The 16,988-nt window shown below is 39.4% G+C and overlaps 1 protein-coding gene across 1 annotated transcript in view; it reads left to right on the top strand.

Moving 5' to 3' along the window:
• The window catches only part of LOC134572798 (transmembrane 9 superfamily member 2-like), a 51,724-nt gene that overhangs the window by 22,451 nt on the left and 12,285 nt on the right, over window positions 1-16,988 (top strand). Inside the window, exons 11-15 of the mRNA XM_063432001.1 lie at window positions 729-848; window positions 3,739-3,796; window positions 4,958-5,117; window positions 7,148-7,299; window positions 12,517-12,628. Coding sequence (XP_063288071.1) covers window positions 729-848; window positions 3,739-3,796; window positions 4,958-5,117; window positions 7,148-7,299; window positions 12,517-12,628 — 602 coding nt within the window. The remainder of the gene's footprint in view (window positions 1-728; window positions 849-3,738; window positions 3,797-4,957; window positions 5,118-7,147; window positions 7,300-12,516; window positions 12,629-16,988) is intronic.

The following is a 16,988-nucleotide window of genomic DNA, read 5'->3' as shown; positions in this document are numbered from 1 at the left end:
CCAACTGGCCTCCTTGCCCCCACCTTTATTCCAGTCTGCTGCTGCTGGCTCTGCGTCTAATCTGAATCCTTGGCTGACATAATCAGAAGTGAAAGCATTGAATTGGCTGAGAATGTCAAGGAGGCACATCAGGGGCAGAGCCAGCACAAGCCAAGCACAGCCCTGGTCAATCAGCATTTCTTCATAGAGATGCATGGAGTCAGTGCATCTCCATGAGGAAAGTTCAGTGTCTGCATGCAGAGGGTGGAGACACTGAATGGCAGTGCTGCACACTGTACAGCACTGCCCCAGGAAGCACCTCTAGTAGCCATTTGAAGAGTGGCCGGTGGAGTTATCCTTGGGCTGTAATATACTGTAATATTTTTCTCTGAAAAGTGTGTTTACTGCAAAAAGCCTACAGGAACTGACTATACTCACCAGAACAAATACAATAAACTGTAGTTGTTCTGGTGAGTATAGTGTTGCATTAACTGCAAATTCACTAGATCCTACTATTCAATAATGTAATGTACCTATTGCCATCTAATTCAGAAGCTCATGAAGGAACATCTTGAATGTGAAGAACCTTAATCAATCCTTTAGAATTGACCACAGAACCTACACAAAAAGTTCACGTTGGGAGATCTCTTACATGCATGACTGAATAAAGATCACCAGTCAAACATTTTAGCTTTGTGTTCAAATTGTATTTTTAACCTGTGCCATTTTTGCTTTTGTTTTTTTTCCAGTCCAAGCGTGTCTTGGTTTCCTGTCGCCTGCTAACAGAGGAGCCCTAATGACATGTGCTGTTGTCTTGTGGGTACTGCTTGGAACTCCTGCAGGTTATGTGTCTGCCAGAATGTACAAGAGTAAGTGACAAGTTTTCGTATTTGTAATTTTTGTTACTTTTGTCTACCCAATTTTTGCATTTTGCCTATCTTTAAATAATGATACTTGTGTGAGCAGTTGTTAAAAAAAAAAAAAAAAAAAGTAAAACCTTTTTGTTAGTGCTCATATTTTAATTCAGAAAAATATCAAAAGTAAAATCATCCCTTTAAAAGAACTTTCACATTGGAGAGGTGTGTGCAGCATATAAAGCGTTGCTTATAATTGTTTGGCTTAATTTGTATAGATTTGTTATTGATAAAACTATATTATGGCATCACCATTGGCTCTTGCAAAGAAACTCCCCCCTACGCCCATGCTCCTTTTGGTATATGAAAATTGTCACTGTGCAAGTTAACTTCCATTTGCACTTCAAATCTTTCTGGGTGGCGAAACTTTCATTAAAATTGGCCTCCTTAGTTCCTTCACCTTCATAGCCCAGCTCACTCTCTCTCCTTCTACTGTTTGGCTGTTCCCCACACCAGTTTGACACTAGCTTTTTTTTTAACAAAGGCATCTTGTCCATCAGTCTCCTCTCCTCTGACATGCTGCTATTCACCATGTGTGTTTATATCCCTCCTCCTCGAATGTAAGTCATTTTGAGCAGGGCTTTCTTCATCTCCTCTCTGTGTTATTATTGTGTATGTTAACTCAGGACTCGACAAATCCCAGGCGCCAGGTCACCGTGCCGACTAGGATTTTTGTCCTGGCGTCTGGGATTTGCAGACCCTTTCAGCCCCCGAGGTGACAGGCTGGCAGGTATATAAAGAGCATGAGCGTGCGTGTGGGTGGTCGGTTGGTCTTCCGGCCAGCTCAGTAAGAGTGTGGGCGGGCGGCCCTGCGAGTGAGAGCATTGGTGTGCGCGCGGACGGGAGGCTCCTGAAGGTTTGAGGCAGACGGGCAGGCCCGTGGGGGGGGGCGCCTGCTCTGCTCCCTTGTGCCCTTTCCAGTGATGCCAGGAGTCGGAATATGACGTCATTCCGGCCCGGCATCACCAAACCGTGCTATATGGAGCAGTGCAGGGAGATGTCTGAAGAACCGCTGGACCACAGGGAAAGTTGAACCAAGGTATGGAGGCTGGGTGGTCACATAAATGTGTGTGATTATTTCAGTGACATTGAGTGTGTGTCAGTGGTGGTCACTTAAATGTGTGTGATTATTGCAGTGTGTGTGTGTGTGTGTTTGTGTGTTTAGATGACTGGTCCCCCTCCAATCACATGGGAAAGGGTTTTTTTACTAACCTTTTTCTCCCACACTGTACTGATAATGCCGCAGCTGGCCCTGCCTCCATGACTATCATCAATCTTGATGATCTCAGCCAATCCAATGCTTTCTCATAGGAAAGCATTGGGAGGCTATTGCGCCATGCTGCGCCAATAAGCATCTCCTCATAGAGATGCATTGATGCAGGTCATGGAGACGCTATACGTAGATACTGTGCAGCACTGACCCAGGATGCACTCCAGAGGGTGTTGCAAGGCAGCAATGTAAATACTGCCTTTTCTCTGAAAAGGCAGGGTTTACATTGAAATGTGTGCAGGGACAGATTATAGACATGAGGACAACTACATTAAGCTGTAGTGGTTCTGGTGACTATAATGTCCCTTTAAGAATTGTATAAAAAATCAACTCTTGTTAAGGATTTAGAGTCCCCTTGAACATTACTTTACATTTTAGGTTTTTTGTGTTTTTTCTTTTGAGAGCAGGAAACCTTATTCTGAAATTTTTTCCTAGTTTTGTAATTTTTTTAAAAACTGTTGTCACATCCATTATATTCTTTAAGAAATAAAATTGTCATGTGTGTTAAAGGAACACTATAGTCACCTAAATTACTTTAGCTAAATAAAGCAGTTTTAGTGTATAGCTCATTCCCCTGCAATTTCACTGCTCAGTTCATTGTCATTTAGGAGTTAAATCACTTTGTTTCTGTTTATGCAGCCCTAGCCATACCTCCCCTGGCTATAATTGACAGAGCCTGCATGAAAAAAAAAAACTGGTTTCACTTTCAAACAGATGTAATTTACCTTAAATAATTGTATCTCAATCTCTAAATTGAACTTTAATCACATACAGGAGACTCTTGCAGGGTCTAGCAAGCTATTAACATAGCAGGGGATAAGAAAATCTTAATTAAACAGAACTTGCAATAAAGAAAGCCTAAATAGGGCTCTCTTTACAGGAAGTGTTTATGGAAGGCTGTGCAGGTCACATGCAGGGAGGTGTGACTAGAGTTCATAAACAAAGGGATTTAACTCCTAAATGGCAGAGGATTGAGCAGTGAGGCTGCAGGGGCATGTTCCATACACCAAAACTGCTTCATTAAGCTAAAGTTGTTCAGGTGACTATAGTGTCCCTTTAACTATGCCAATAATGATGCCCTAATCCCTCTAGTGTAGAGCCTTGGTTTGGACATTTATTTGGCTGGTACATGAAATTAGCTCGATGATCATTTCTTCAATTGTAAAATAAGCTCTGTATCCCATCTAAATGATAACCTTCTGTATAAGATCTTTTTTAGACCCTTGCCTTTGTCAACGTTGTCTCTATTGCCCTGGAGAGAATGATGCGGCTATAGTAAGCAAAATATATTGGTTGGAGTTGCCTGCGTCCTGTCTTTTATAATATACTATATCATATAATATACTAAGGTTGATTCTATCCCTTTTGATTACAGTTATCTCACCAGTTTAAAAAAAATAGCCTGAATATCTCAAATATTTACATTACCTTAAAAAAATTACAGAATTTCTCACACTGCCATTTTTTTTTTGTTTGCTTAGGAACTTGTATTCATATTTTCAATTGCACAAATTGGATATTTTTAGAATGGTTTTAGTTATAATATATAAATAATATATATATTTTTTTCTGCAGCATTTGGAGGCGAGAAATGGAAATCAAATGTACTGTTAACATCATTTTTATGCCCTGGGTAGGTATCTTTTGCCCTGCTCTTTGGCACATTTACATTAATGTAGTGGTTTTGATGCATCAATCCTGTCCTTTTCGTGTGACAATGTAAAATGCTGCTATTTCAAGGAAACTGCTACGTTTGTGTTTGCCAGAGAATGTACCTCTAGTTGCTGTGAGACTGATGCACATAAGAGGCACTTCCTTATGAAGGAAGCCATTTGCATTCTTCATATTGGCTTCATCACACAGCATGATGACGCCAAACAGATCTAATGCTTTTAATAGAGAGGCATTGGATTCGGTGCTTTTCTGAGAGAAGTATTTGAGTGGTGGAGCACAGCATTTGCTGCGGACTTGCTGTAGGTCCCCGGTATTTCTCTGTGGAGTATTGGCTCAAACAGCGATCATCACAACTGATCTCATTGTGGGTGGAATGGCTACCAAGAGGAAACTGTCTCCACACTGGATTACATGTGAAGTCTAAATTGGAATTACTGGTTGTTGTGCTGTGTGTATGGGTTTGTTTTTTACATATTGCAGTTACCTTCTAACATTTGTATATGAAGGTGCAATCTCTGCTCCAAAAATGTAAATCATTATCATTTTTTCAATATACCCAGCACGGTGTAAGTCCTATTTACAATCCTGTATTTCATTGCCATTAACCCATGATTGTTGCCAATATTTTTATGTAATGAGAAATAGCTGTTGTGAACAACAGTTGGTATCCATCCAAGTCGAACACAACTTTCTTTTTTTATGTTCATCTAAGAATCTATTTGTGTTAAACCAAAAATACTATAAAATGTCAATGTCCTTCATCCCAGATAAGTGACTAGGAATCATGGGCCTTGTGGACTTTTATCTATGAAGGAGGGACACCTGAATCATGAGACATTGCCATTTTAAAGTTTGATGGAGCTGCCAGTCCTGCGTTAGAAAAGGAAAACAGAACCCAATTTACACCCTGCTAATGAATGTACAGTGGAAGACTGGAGAGTCTGATTTGATATTAAGATTAGTGCTAAAGAAATTGCTAGCAAATGTATTGATTAGTAGAGAAAATGTAGGTTTTATTTAGTTTGCTTATGGTGAACATGTTTCAGACTCCAGTGTTATTGTGCGGTTTATAAATTGATTTCTAATTCTGAACAAATTCTGTTTCTGTTTCTTCTTAAAGGATAATTTTTGCAGATTTATTCATTATGAATATTATCTTATGGCAGAAAGGTTCATCTGCTGCAATTCCATTTGGCACACTGGTGGCCATTCTAGCAATGTGGTTTGGTATCTCTGTCCCATTAACCTTTCTTGGGGCATACTTTGGATTCAAGCAAAGGGTAAGCTATTAGAAGGACACTATAGTTGCTAAAACAACTTTTATCTTAATGAAGCAGTTTTGGTGTCTGGATCATGCCCCTGCATTCTCACTGGTCAGTTGTCTGCCATTTAGGAGTTAAAACCTAGTCACATCTCCCTATATATGACTTACACAGCCTCCCTAAACACATCCTTTAAAGCTAGATCTAATGTTTAAACTTCCTTTATTGCACATTCTGTATAATTTTCGAATTTCAGATCTCCTGCTTTATCACTAGCCTGCTAGACCTTGCGGGTACCTTCTGTGTGTGGTTAAAGTTACATTTACAGAGAAGAAGATACAATCTTGTAAATTAATTTAAAACCAAAGTAGAATTTCCTATTAAGAACATACTTACACCCCTTCCCCCCCAAAATGAAGCAAACACAACAACATCATTTGAAACCATGCACTATATTTGTGTAAATAAATGCCATGTTCTTATTAAAATACATTGCATGTATCAACTGTCGAGGAGACCAGACTTCAGTATGCTGAAGCCAATCTGCCTCAATAGCCATCAGTGAATCCCTCTTTATAAACACATCATTCATTGACTGACTGCATATCTAAACTACATTCATACAGTAATTGTTCCATCTAGAAAATGTGTTCTGTAACAAACCACAACATACAAATACATATCACACAAATGAACCAGTAAAACAAGCTATATACACAAAACACTCAGGTCTCATTGCAGTAAGACTTCTGCAATCACTGAGACATTTATTTCCTCACATGTAGGAGGAGAGACTGGGAGTAATTTAGCGTGTAAACTTTGGTCAAATATTTATTTTTATTTTTATTCATGTTTTAAAATAATATAATATATCATACAATTTTGGGATATATATATATATATATATAATGACTTATGAACCATTGTCAACCAAACAATCAAATAAAATACACACAAATATTATAAATATTTGTATATGAAATAAGTAAACTATGTACAGAAATAAAATAAAGTGTTAAGTAATCAATGACAGCATGGTACAAAAAAAAAAAAAACCCAGGAAGCAGAATATGTATTCAGTCAGGTGGGAACATTGTTAAAGTCAGAATTTATCTTTCACATCATCTTCCCACATGGACCATTCATGCTGCAATATAGATGTGAAAGTAGATGTATCACGAAAAGCCAATTCACACCTTTGATTTTCAAAAACGAGAGATAAGACCTCACCCACAGTGAAGTTTATTCTCACTCACAGTGTGTAAACTTGAACACCTGCCTCCTGGCATCACCAGTGGTTTGCTATAGATCACCTCATCAACTTATTACAAGCGAAGTAGTCTCTTGTCATTTTCCATTATATATTTGAAATGTGCGTGACAGGATGTTCCCATTGCCATACCATTCTAAGACTACGGTCTCAAACTGCCCCTCACTGCCTCCTGCCTCTAGTTTATTGGTGCGTACTGCCTGTCTGGGTCTCCATACAGCAACAGTCAATATGGAATGTGCGCATGTTTCCATTTTGCAGTATTCATACACGTGTCCAATTTACGCCCTACGTTCAGTAACTATTACATGCCCTAGAGGTTATGGTGTTAGTAGCACTGTTCCCTGGCAATGGGGCAAATGGTTTAAGCCCCCAATAAAGATGACTAAACCACATCCGACTTCTGCAGAGCTGCTGAAGTCGGACGTCGATACAGACGCTCATTCATTGGCTTGAGAGCATCAGTTGAGTGTTCTAAACCAATAAATGAACGTCCATTCATACAAAATATGCACTAAATTAGCTTTAGCCACCTGAGTTCTGATGTCCAAATGACTCTGCCAGAAGTAGAGTTGGACCTCTGGCAGGTAGCCCCAGTATCTCTGCATGTGCAGTGTTTTCATTTTAAAACGCTGCACATATAGATTCCAATCACCATGACCACTTCAAAACACTGAAGTGTTCATGGTACTTGAAATAACCCTGTAAGTAATTGTATTAAACAAATAATATATTTTGATGGTGAAGACCATTAATTTTTGTTTTATTTTTTTTAAAGGCAATTGAACACCCTGTTCGAACAAATCAGATACCCCGTCAAATCCCACAGCAATCCTTCTTCACAAAATCATTCCCTGGCATCATTATGGGTGGAATTTTGCCCTTTGGGTGCATTTTCATTCAGCTGTTTTTCATTCTCAATAGTATTTGGTAAGTACTTATTTTACTTTTATGTCTTTTGTTGCTTACTGATCTATTTTCAAATGAATAATTGAAAGTTGTATCTGTGTACTGCAATTCTGACGTGTGTCCAAAATGGGTGAGCAGTTTTATAAAGTTGACTGACAGCTGACATTTCTTTTCACTTTAACACTTCATTGTCAACATTCCTATGTTATATATCAGGTGCATCTTCTTAGTCTGAGACTCTCTTCCATTAGAAAGTGGGATTGTCACCTCAGAATTAATGGTGCATTCTAACCACTGGCTAGGTGAACTTTTTAAAAAAATTTTTTTGTAATTCACTTAGTTCCAATAGCAAAGTTACCATTCAAGCAATACACTTGGACATACATGGACAAAAGTATTGGGACACACCTTTGGGTGTTTTATTCAGGCCCATTGCCACAGGGGTATAAAAGCAAGAACCTAGCCATGCATTTTGCATTTACAAACCTGTATGAAATAAATGGGTCTTTGAATTTTAGCGTGGTACTGTGACAGAATGTCAGTTCATGAATTTTCATCCCTGAAGAGTGGAAGCTGTTATACCTGCAGAGTGGGGGGAAAACCACTTATTAATGTCTATGCATTTATAATGTGCTTTAACCCCTTACGGACACATGACATGTGTGACATGTCGTGATTCCCTTTTATTCCAGAAGTTTGGTCCATAAGGGGTTAATACAAGTCCCTGTTGGTGTAATGGTTAGGTGTCCTAGTACTTTTGTCAATATAGTGTTACTGAAGTCCCAGGATTTCTTTTGAGCAGCACATGACTAGTTGTGCAGATAATCATGGGGGAAAAAAAAACTAGTGTCTCCGGTTAGTGCAGTGAAAGTGCATGTTTAGAACTACCTCTAATGCCAGCTCTACCCAGTAACTATAAAGAGCATTTTGAGGGCAAGTAAATTGCTCATGCTATATATTTGCAAAATGCTTTGTAAATGGGTACAGGATTCAGCAGCTACTCCTATTTATGTCCCGTTTCATACCACGGCCAAGTTATGTGAGCCACATAAAGTTCTACACCCATATTTAAATGATGAAGTGCAATTCCACACCTTACATTGATGCTTGGATTGCTGGGTGTTAATTATTCACAGTTGGGTGGTAGAATCAGGGCAAACTTAATGGCAGGGTTAGGAGAAAGCAAATGAGTGGCCTTTGCATAACTTGATGGATATTTTGTGTTTCTTGGTAATGTGTTAGCAGTTTGTTCCATGTTACGCACAGGTGAGTGTATTTTCATCATGAATTGTACTGTATTGTTTTCATAAAGGCAAAGGTTCTTGTGTGGATTTATTATTTTAGTACCGTTTGAAAAGGTGGGAGGATGTTTCGGGTTATGAAATAAACCAGCAATTAGGATACCAAGAGCACTCTTGAGAAGCAAGAAAATTAGTAATATTATGAGAAAAACTGTCTGTGCCATTACTATAGTAATAAAGTGTTATTTAATGCTTCAGAGGTTATAAGTTCCTCTTTATTTTGTGAATGCATGGCCTAATTCTTTCAGTCACATCTGTACTTCTATCTCATCTTTGCATAGTTGCTTGAGATTTAAAGCAACACTCCACGCACATAAAGCACTTGCTCTCATTCAGAAACACAAGAAAGCCATGATTATGTGCATCTGCGCAGTTCCAGAATAGAAGCTTCTCAATGAGAAGCGTCTGGTGAATTCCCTGACACAGATTGGGTAAAACGAGGCGGGCTTGCAAAGACTGAGAAGACAGAGAAAATATATATTATATATATTATATATTTTATATAATAAAAAAAAAAAATTTTTTTTTTTTTTTTGGATCTCCCTACTAAACTAGTGGTTGAAGGATGTCTCTGCAAGTGCTCCCCTCTGACACTCACAAATTCCATCCCTCTGTTCCATTGGCATTTTATTCCTATAAACAAAGGCATTTTGCAATATGTGAATTTCACCTTTTGGTCTCCTAATTTACATTTTCAGTTACATATATAGCTGCCCAGGCCACAGATCAATTTACAATTATTTGAAATAAACTGTGACCATACCCCCTAAAGGAAAAGTTTCCCTTTTTGGCCATTTGATATCTCTCCGTGTGTATGATTTGAGCTTTAAGGTTACATCAATTTCTGATTTCAGCAGAGTTTATCAAACTCAGTTACTACAATTGCTGTTCTTTTTCTGGAAAATAGATAATTGTGGCATTATTGCACCCACACAAATACGCTCTTACCATGACATCGCAGCATTCCCCAAAAATGTTGTTTTGTAGACACTGATGTAATGCACTCAATATGTATTGATTTGATTTTTTAATTTATGCCATCCAGTAAACAATGCAACTGGAATCACACCGACTTGCTTCTCTTCTCTCCTGAACTGCTGTATTCCATAGCAGGAAGTAGTTCATTCCTTGTTTTCATTAAAATGTTTAATCAACATTGTGTTTAAAAATCCAAGCCAAGGGACCATCACAGCGAGCAGTCGCATGTCAGCGGTGCTCCGTATACTAAACGGCCAAAACTACAAAGAAAACAAGAGACACGGCACATATCGACACCCGCAAGTGTTATCAACCCGTGCAAAATCATGGGGAAGAAGATTAAAAAGCTAAAAACCCACACGGGTGACGGCAGCAGGAAGATTGGGGATCTCTTTCAAGTGAGGCCTACCTCTAAGATGGCGGCCGCAACAGACTCTCACGGCTCATCCTCAGAGGAGGAACCCCTGACGCCATACCAGAGGCCAGGGACCCGTTCGTGACAGCACCCATGGGCGACCTGGGAGCTCCAGCCACAAAAGGGGACATACTGAACCTTCTGAAAAATGTGCGCTCCTGGTTTCAAGCCAATATGGCAATACTGCGAGAAGACGTGACGGCGGTAACTGACCGGGTAAGAGTCACTGAAGAGGACCTATCCACAGTCATCCAACACCAAACTGACACAAGCACACAGATCCAGAAACTTGAGGCCTCACACAAGACACTGCAAGACAGGCTGGACATGCTAGAACGACGCACGGCGCCGAAATAATATAAAAATAAGGGGCATAGCAGAAACAATTGATGACAAAGAGCTCCCCCACTTCCTCCGAAGGCTACTCTCAGCAATCGTGCATCCCAGGCAAGCAAAACATACCCCTCTAGAGGGCTCACACAGGCTCCCTAAATCCACGAGGGCTCCAGCTGCAGCGTCCCGCGATGTTCTACTTCGATTCCAATCATTCCGCGACAAGATGGCGGTTGTAGAAGGACTCAAAACACAGAGCCCCTTCACATTCGAAGAGATGCAGCTCACCGTTCTTCAGGATCTATGCAAAGCCACGCTGGACTGGAGGCGCTCAGTCTGTCGGGTGACCCTGACCCTCAGGTACAGATGGGGGCCGACCCACTCCCTCACAGTCAGCAAGGGAGACAAAATCTTCCAACTCACCTCGCCCGATGACTCTGGTGCCTTCCTGAACAGCCTGGGGCTCATGCAGACTACCCGTCCCAGCACCCGCGCTGGAAGCTTGTGGGACGTTACGAACATTGTCCCTTTTGTGCCCAGTTCCGCAGCAGGCACAGGTTGAGACTGTTCACATACCCTCTAAAGGAGAGGACTCCTAGTATTAACTAGTTCAGTATGTTATGCTCCTTGTTGATGCCCTCCCCAATACTAATCCTACTGTTTTAGCCCCTCAGATAGACGAACAGTGCAAAGCGGTTCTCCACACCGCAGGGCCCGAGCACTCCCCTCCCCCCCCCCCGGACCCAAGGGATATGGGGTGCTATTCACGCCAACTTAACAGCCCAGGCTGAACCGACCACTAGCTCCCATGTACGTATCACTCCAATGCACGACCTACTAAGCCCACTCGCATATTATTTATTAAGCCATTATTTTTTTTTACTGCATTGCATTTTTCCCTCATCTCTCTACCAGAGAAACGCCTTAAACGCCCTGCCAGGCTAGACCACAGCAGACCTCACAAACTATCTATGTACCGCAAGTATTTAACGTCCAGCGGCCACAGCATCAGTGGACTGTGCAGCACGGAAGGCGTGGCCCGCGCCTAGGGTAGATACCCACCTAAGACCTAGTCATAGCCCTACCCACTAAAAACCACGTTAAAATATATTTATACATTATTCCTACTACAGAGCAGCACCCATGACGTAATGACCCATTATCGCTACGCTGGTAATTTGCCCTTCCTAACATCAGTGAACTTAGCGCTGACTGTCACACACCACAGTATTCACGGAAATACAGCTAAGAACAGAAAGAGAATAGTTGAATCCTGTTTCCCCTTAAACACCAAATAACGCATAGTTTTCTATTTAATGCCATTACAATGTTACTAAATGTTTGTAATCTATCTGCACCAGCTGTGGTTGCAGTGCACATATGGATGTTTAATCTTTGCACAAAAATAAAGAATTAAAAAAAAAAAAAAAAAAATCCAAGCCAAGTAACCATCCTGAGTGACAGGTCTGCTTTCTTATAAAATTTGGTTTGTCCAGTAAATGTATTGTAGTATTTATATACATATATTTGACAATAGCATTCCACAATGACAGATGCAATATGGAGATATAATCACATAGTAGATTGTGCCATCTCCTTTGAACCTTGTTTCCCTACCAGTGAGGTAAAACTCAACTGTTAAGATGTAAAACTATTGTTTTCATTTGTGCAGTTTTTTTTTATTTTAATGCCGTCATGTCAATCCTTTGTGACATTCATACTTTGAATCTCCTCAAAAATTGTGATGTTTATTTCCTCGCAAACTAATCACATCTTCATTGCAAATACGTGGCCACATTCTGCTAGAGAACAGAATTTTAAAGGTTTTAACAGTGTACCTGCAATATTATTAATGGATTGTATATCTTTTAGTGTTCCATTCACTGCTAAAACCACACATACGTAGTCCAAATTAGCTTCTTCAAATTGTATTATGAATTGAATGCTACAGACAGTTTACTTTTAACCAAGTCTTTTTGTGCATAGTCCTCTGTTCTTAATGAGAGAACCTCAAAAATAATGTTAAATGTTGATTTGCATGCTTGGATTGCATATGTACCTTGTTTCTGCTCTCCCTGTGTTTAATGCAGTGTTGCCCAATTCATTACCAGCCCTGTCTAATTAGTGACCTACTCTGAATAAGTTCTGTGCTTTTATGTATTATTTAACCATTCATTCTATATGTTTCACTGCATCTGTTTTGTTTTGTAGGTCTCATCAAATGTACTATATGTTCGGTGTCCTGTTTCTGGTATTCATAATACTCCTGATTACTTGCTCAGAAGCTACCATCTTACTGTGTTACTTTCATCTTTGTGCCGAGGTATTTTCTGTAATGTGTGTGCTATTATTTGTTATGAAGATTTTTCTGAAAAGAGCACTGCTCAGCTTATCTCAGGTAGACCAGGCACTCCTGGTACCATAACCACTTCAATGCACTGAAGGGAAGTAACTTAAAAATATTAAACATTATAGGTGATATAAGAACCAAAACAAACCCAGTATATTTAACCCCTTAACGCCGTTACGACGTTCTATGCTGTTGCGCTTTAAGTGGGCTTTAAAGCTGTTGCGACGGCATAGAACGCCGTAATGGCTTTGAGACCTGGAGCGCCAGGTATACTTACCTTACCGGCGCTCCGCTTCGGGAGGACTGCCTCACAGCCCAGGCAGCCCCCCCACGGCAAATCAGGCCCCCGGGGGCCATGTGATCGCTCTCAAAGAGCGATCACATGGCCCCCTATAGCTGGCTGTGGATCTGCCAGCAGTGGGACTGTCTAAAATATCACAGTCCCCCTGCTGGTGGGATCTGTAAAAAAAAAATATTAAACATGTTTAAAATAAAATAAATATATTTCTATATATATAATATATATATATATATATATATATATATATATATATATATATATATATATATGTATATAATATATATTTAATGCCATACATAGTGTATTTTAATACTAATATAAGTACATATATTAGTATTAAAATACACTTAGAATGACGTTACATATATATAATATACATATATTATATATATAATAGATATATACACATATTATATATATATAAATACGTATAATTACAATAATAAATAAAATAATAAAATTAATAAATAAAATATTGAAACAAAATTTAATATAAATTATATATACATATGTAATTTCATTCTAACTGTATTTTGTTATATATATATATATATATATATATATATATATATGTAACAAAATACACTTAGAATGACATTCTATATATATCTATCTATATACAAAATGCAAATAACCGCAAATATATATATATATATATATATATATAGATATATAGATATATAGATATATATATAGAGAGAGAGAGAGAGAGAGAGAGATAAATACATATAATTACATAAAAGATTACATTAGTATACACGTAGAATTTAAATACCTATAAATGCATATATATGAAAATTCTACGTGTATATTTAAGTAATCTTGTAACATAATTAGGTGATTTGATTAATTAAAATTTGATTGACATACCTGACAACACAGGGAGAAAGTGCAGAGAATTTAATTCGCAAGCACTATATTTGACCCTGTAACTCTCCAAGACAACATAAAGCCTGTACATGGGGGGTACTGTTTTACTCGGGAGACTTCGCTGAACTCAAATATTAGTGTTTCAAATTGGTAAATTGTATTACAACGATGATATTTTAAGTAAAAGTGACGTTTTTTGCATTTTTGACAAACGAACGGCACTTTTATGGACTATATTATTGTTGTAATATGTTTTACTGTTTTAAAACACTAATATTTGTGTTTAGTGAAGTCTCCCGAGAATAACAGTACCCCCCATGTACAGGTTTCATGGTGTTATGGAAAGTTAGAGAGTCACATATAAGGCTTGCATTTCATTTTTTTGACATTGAAATTTGCCAGATTGGTTATGTTGCCTTTGAGAGCGTATGGTAGCCCAGGAATGAGAATTACCCCCATGATGGCATACCATTTGCAAAAGTAGACAACCCAAGGTATTGCAAGTGGGGTATGTCCAGTCTTTCTTAGTAGCCACTTAGTCACAAACACTGGCCAAATATTTGTTTTTTGCTTTTTTAACACAAAAACAAATATGAACGCTAACTTTGGCCAGTGTTTGTGACTAAGTGGCTACTAAGAAAGACTAAACATACCCCACTTTCAATACCTTTGGTTGTCTACTTTTTCAAATGGTATGCCATTATGGGGGTTATTCTCATTCCTGGGCTACCATACCGTCTCAAAGGTAACATTACCAATCTGGCAAATTTCTATTTGAAAATGGAATGTTCTGTATTTGACCCTGTAACTTTCCAAAACACCATAAAACCTGTTAATAGGGGATACTGTTGTACTCGTGAGACATCGCTGATTACAAATATGTGTATTTTTGTGCAGTAAAACAGTATTATGACATTCGCAGCTAAAATGTCAGACGGATATACAAATTTAAAAACAAAATCTTATTTTCTCAATTTTTTTTTAAATTTTATTTATAACGAATTATGTTCCATATATGAATAGTAAATGATAAATTAAAGCCCTGTTTCTCCTGAACAAAATGATATATAATAAGTGTGGGTGCATATAATATGAAAGAGGGGAACTGCGGGTGAACAGACATATAGCGCAAATTCCAGTTTTTGTTTACGTTTTGTTTTGATCAGAACGTGCACTATTGACTCCGTCCTGAAGGGGTTAAAGAGGTAGTCTATGTGCAGAAGCAAATGCTACTTATTTGTAGTGGTTATGGTGCTATGAGTGTGACTGAAAATGCTGGGATTGCACCCAATTTTTTTGGAAGCAATGTGATAAAATATGTGGTCGTCCCCAGTACCCAAAGCCAGGCTCATTTTACATACACAATTAGAACTGAGCTGTCTTCTCACATGAGAGAAATTAGCTGCTAAACATGCATGTGCAGTCCATGCCCCTTGCCAAAGATAGGATCTGGCATGTTCACGCCTGAAATTACTCTTGGGCATAAATTGTAGATTATACTAGCTTTAGTGTAACTATAATCTTAATTTTATTAATGACAGGAGGCGAATATTTGCTTAAGTCTCTCTTTACTAGAACTCCACAGCAGCACATTAACAGAGAGATAAACACCAAAGACAAAAACATAAGGTATCTATATAAGGCTCCTCCCAAGCCACCATTTCCTCTTTCACGCTGCGACAACGTAACGTACACAACAATGACAAAACTAAATAAAGAAAAATCTACAACATAACAATGAATGTCATCTGGGAAAACTTCGGATAATGGATGAACTTGATCTTCATCCAGTCAAATAGCCGCTTCTATGAACTGAAGACGAACCATTAAACTGAAACGAAATAAACAGAATCGAAAACACTGATTAGTGAACGAAATGTACTGATAAAACATAAATCCCACGATCCAGTACTGATAGAATAAAGACATGAAATCCATCACTAATGACCGTCAATACAATAAAACATGCACTTCCCCAAAACATCACCCCAGATTACCAAACCTAGCCCAAGTAATCAGACAAATCAACAGAAATACAATCAAAGCGATCCATCCAAAACAAGGGGGGGGAAGAAACCAAACTGGGTGGGAAATATTCGCCTCCTGTCATTAATAAAATTAAGATTATAGTTACACTAAAGCTAGTATAATCTACAATTTTATAGCATGACAGGAGGCTTCATATTTGCTGTTTTAACGCTCCGACAGCAAAGCAAAAGAAGCATGGTCCGACGGTCTAAAGTAAAATTGGCGAAAGGTCTCTTCCCGGGACCAGTCCGCCGAACGCAAAATGTCCTGAAGTGCAGCACCCGCCAAAAAAGCTCCGGAAGCTGCAGCGCCCCTAACCGAATGCGCTCTGAAAGTCGCATTCACGCCCGCCAAAGTCAAAAGCCATCTTATCCATCGAGCTAGTGTAGGGGGCGAGACCGGTTTATGGGGCCTGACATACGAGATCAACAACTGCCCAGAATGAGAAGAGCGCAAAGGAGCGGTAATCGCAACATAACGAGCCAGTGCCCTCGCTACACAAAGCTTAGGCGAGTCCTTGAAGTAAGGGTATGATACCACCGTCGAATCCGACTTGGTACGTCTAACCACCTTGAAGGAGACCCCCTCCGGAGAAAACGAGAAAGCGTTGACATCGAAGGCCCTGACATCCGAAACACGTCTGAACGAAACCAGACACAACAAAAGGGCAAATTTCGCCGACAGTTGGCGAAAAGAGAGGTCCTGGTTATCAGGCCAATCTTGAAGGAACGTCAAAACCGAACGTACGTCCCAGAGGGAAGAATACTTGGGCGCCGGAGGGCACGCCAGTCTCATTCCACGCAGGAGTCTGCAGACTAACGGATCCTGGCCGATGTGAAAACCTCGAAGCGGAACATGTGCCGCCGAGATAGCCGACCTAGCCACATTAACCGAGCGGTATGACCGACCCAGGTCAAAGAGATGAGACAAAAATTCAATACACTAGAGACAGGACCCGTAAAGGGATCGGTATCCAGTTCCAAACACCAGCGACACCAGGAACCCCATGCCGAAAGATAACACCTCCTCGTCCCTGGAGTCCAGGAATCCCAGAGGAGGTCTCTAGCCGATTGCGATAACTCCTCAACATTCCAGGCACCCCTGAAAGAGTCTAAGCCACCAAGAGTAGGTGGC

Source organism: Pelobates fuscus, chromosome 9 (genome assembly GCF_036172605.1).
Source record: "Pelobates fuscus isolate aPelFus1 chromosome 9, aPelFus1.pri, whole genome shotgun sequence".
In the NCBI taxonomy this organism is placed as follows: Eukaryota; Metazoa; Chordata; class Amphibia; order Anura; family Pelobatidae; genus Pelobates; species Pelobates fuscus.
The sequence above is the reverse complement of the archived record's forward strand: the minus strand, read 5'-3'. Positions and strand labels throughout refer to the sequence as shown.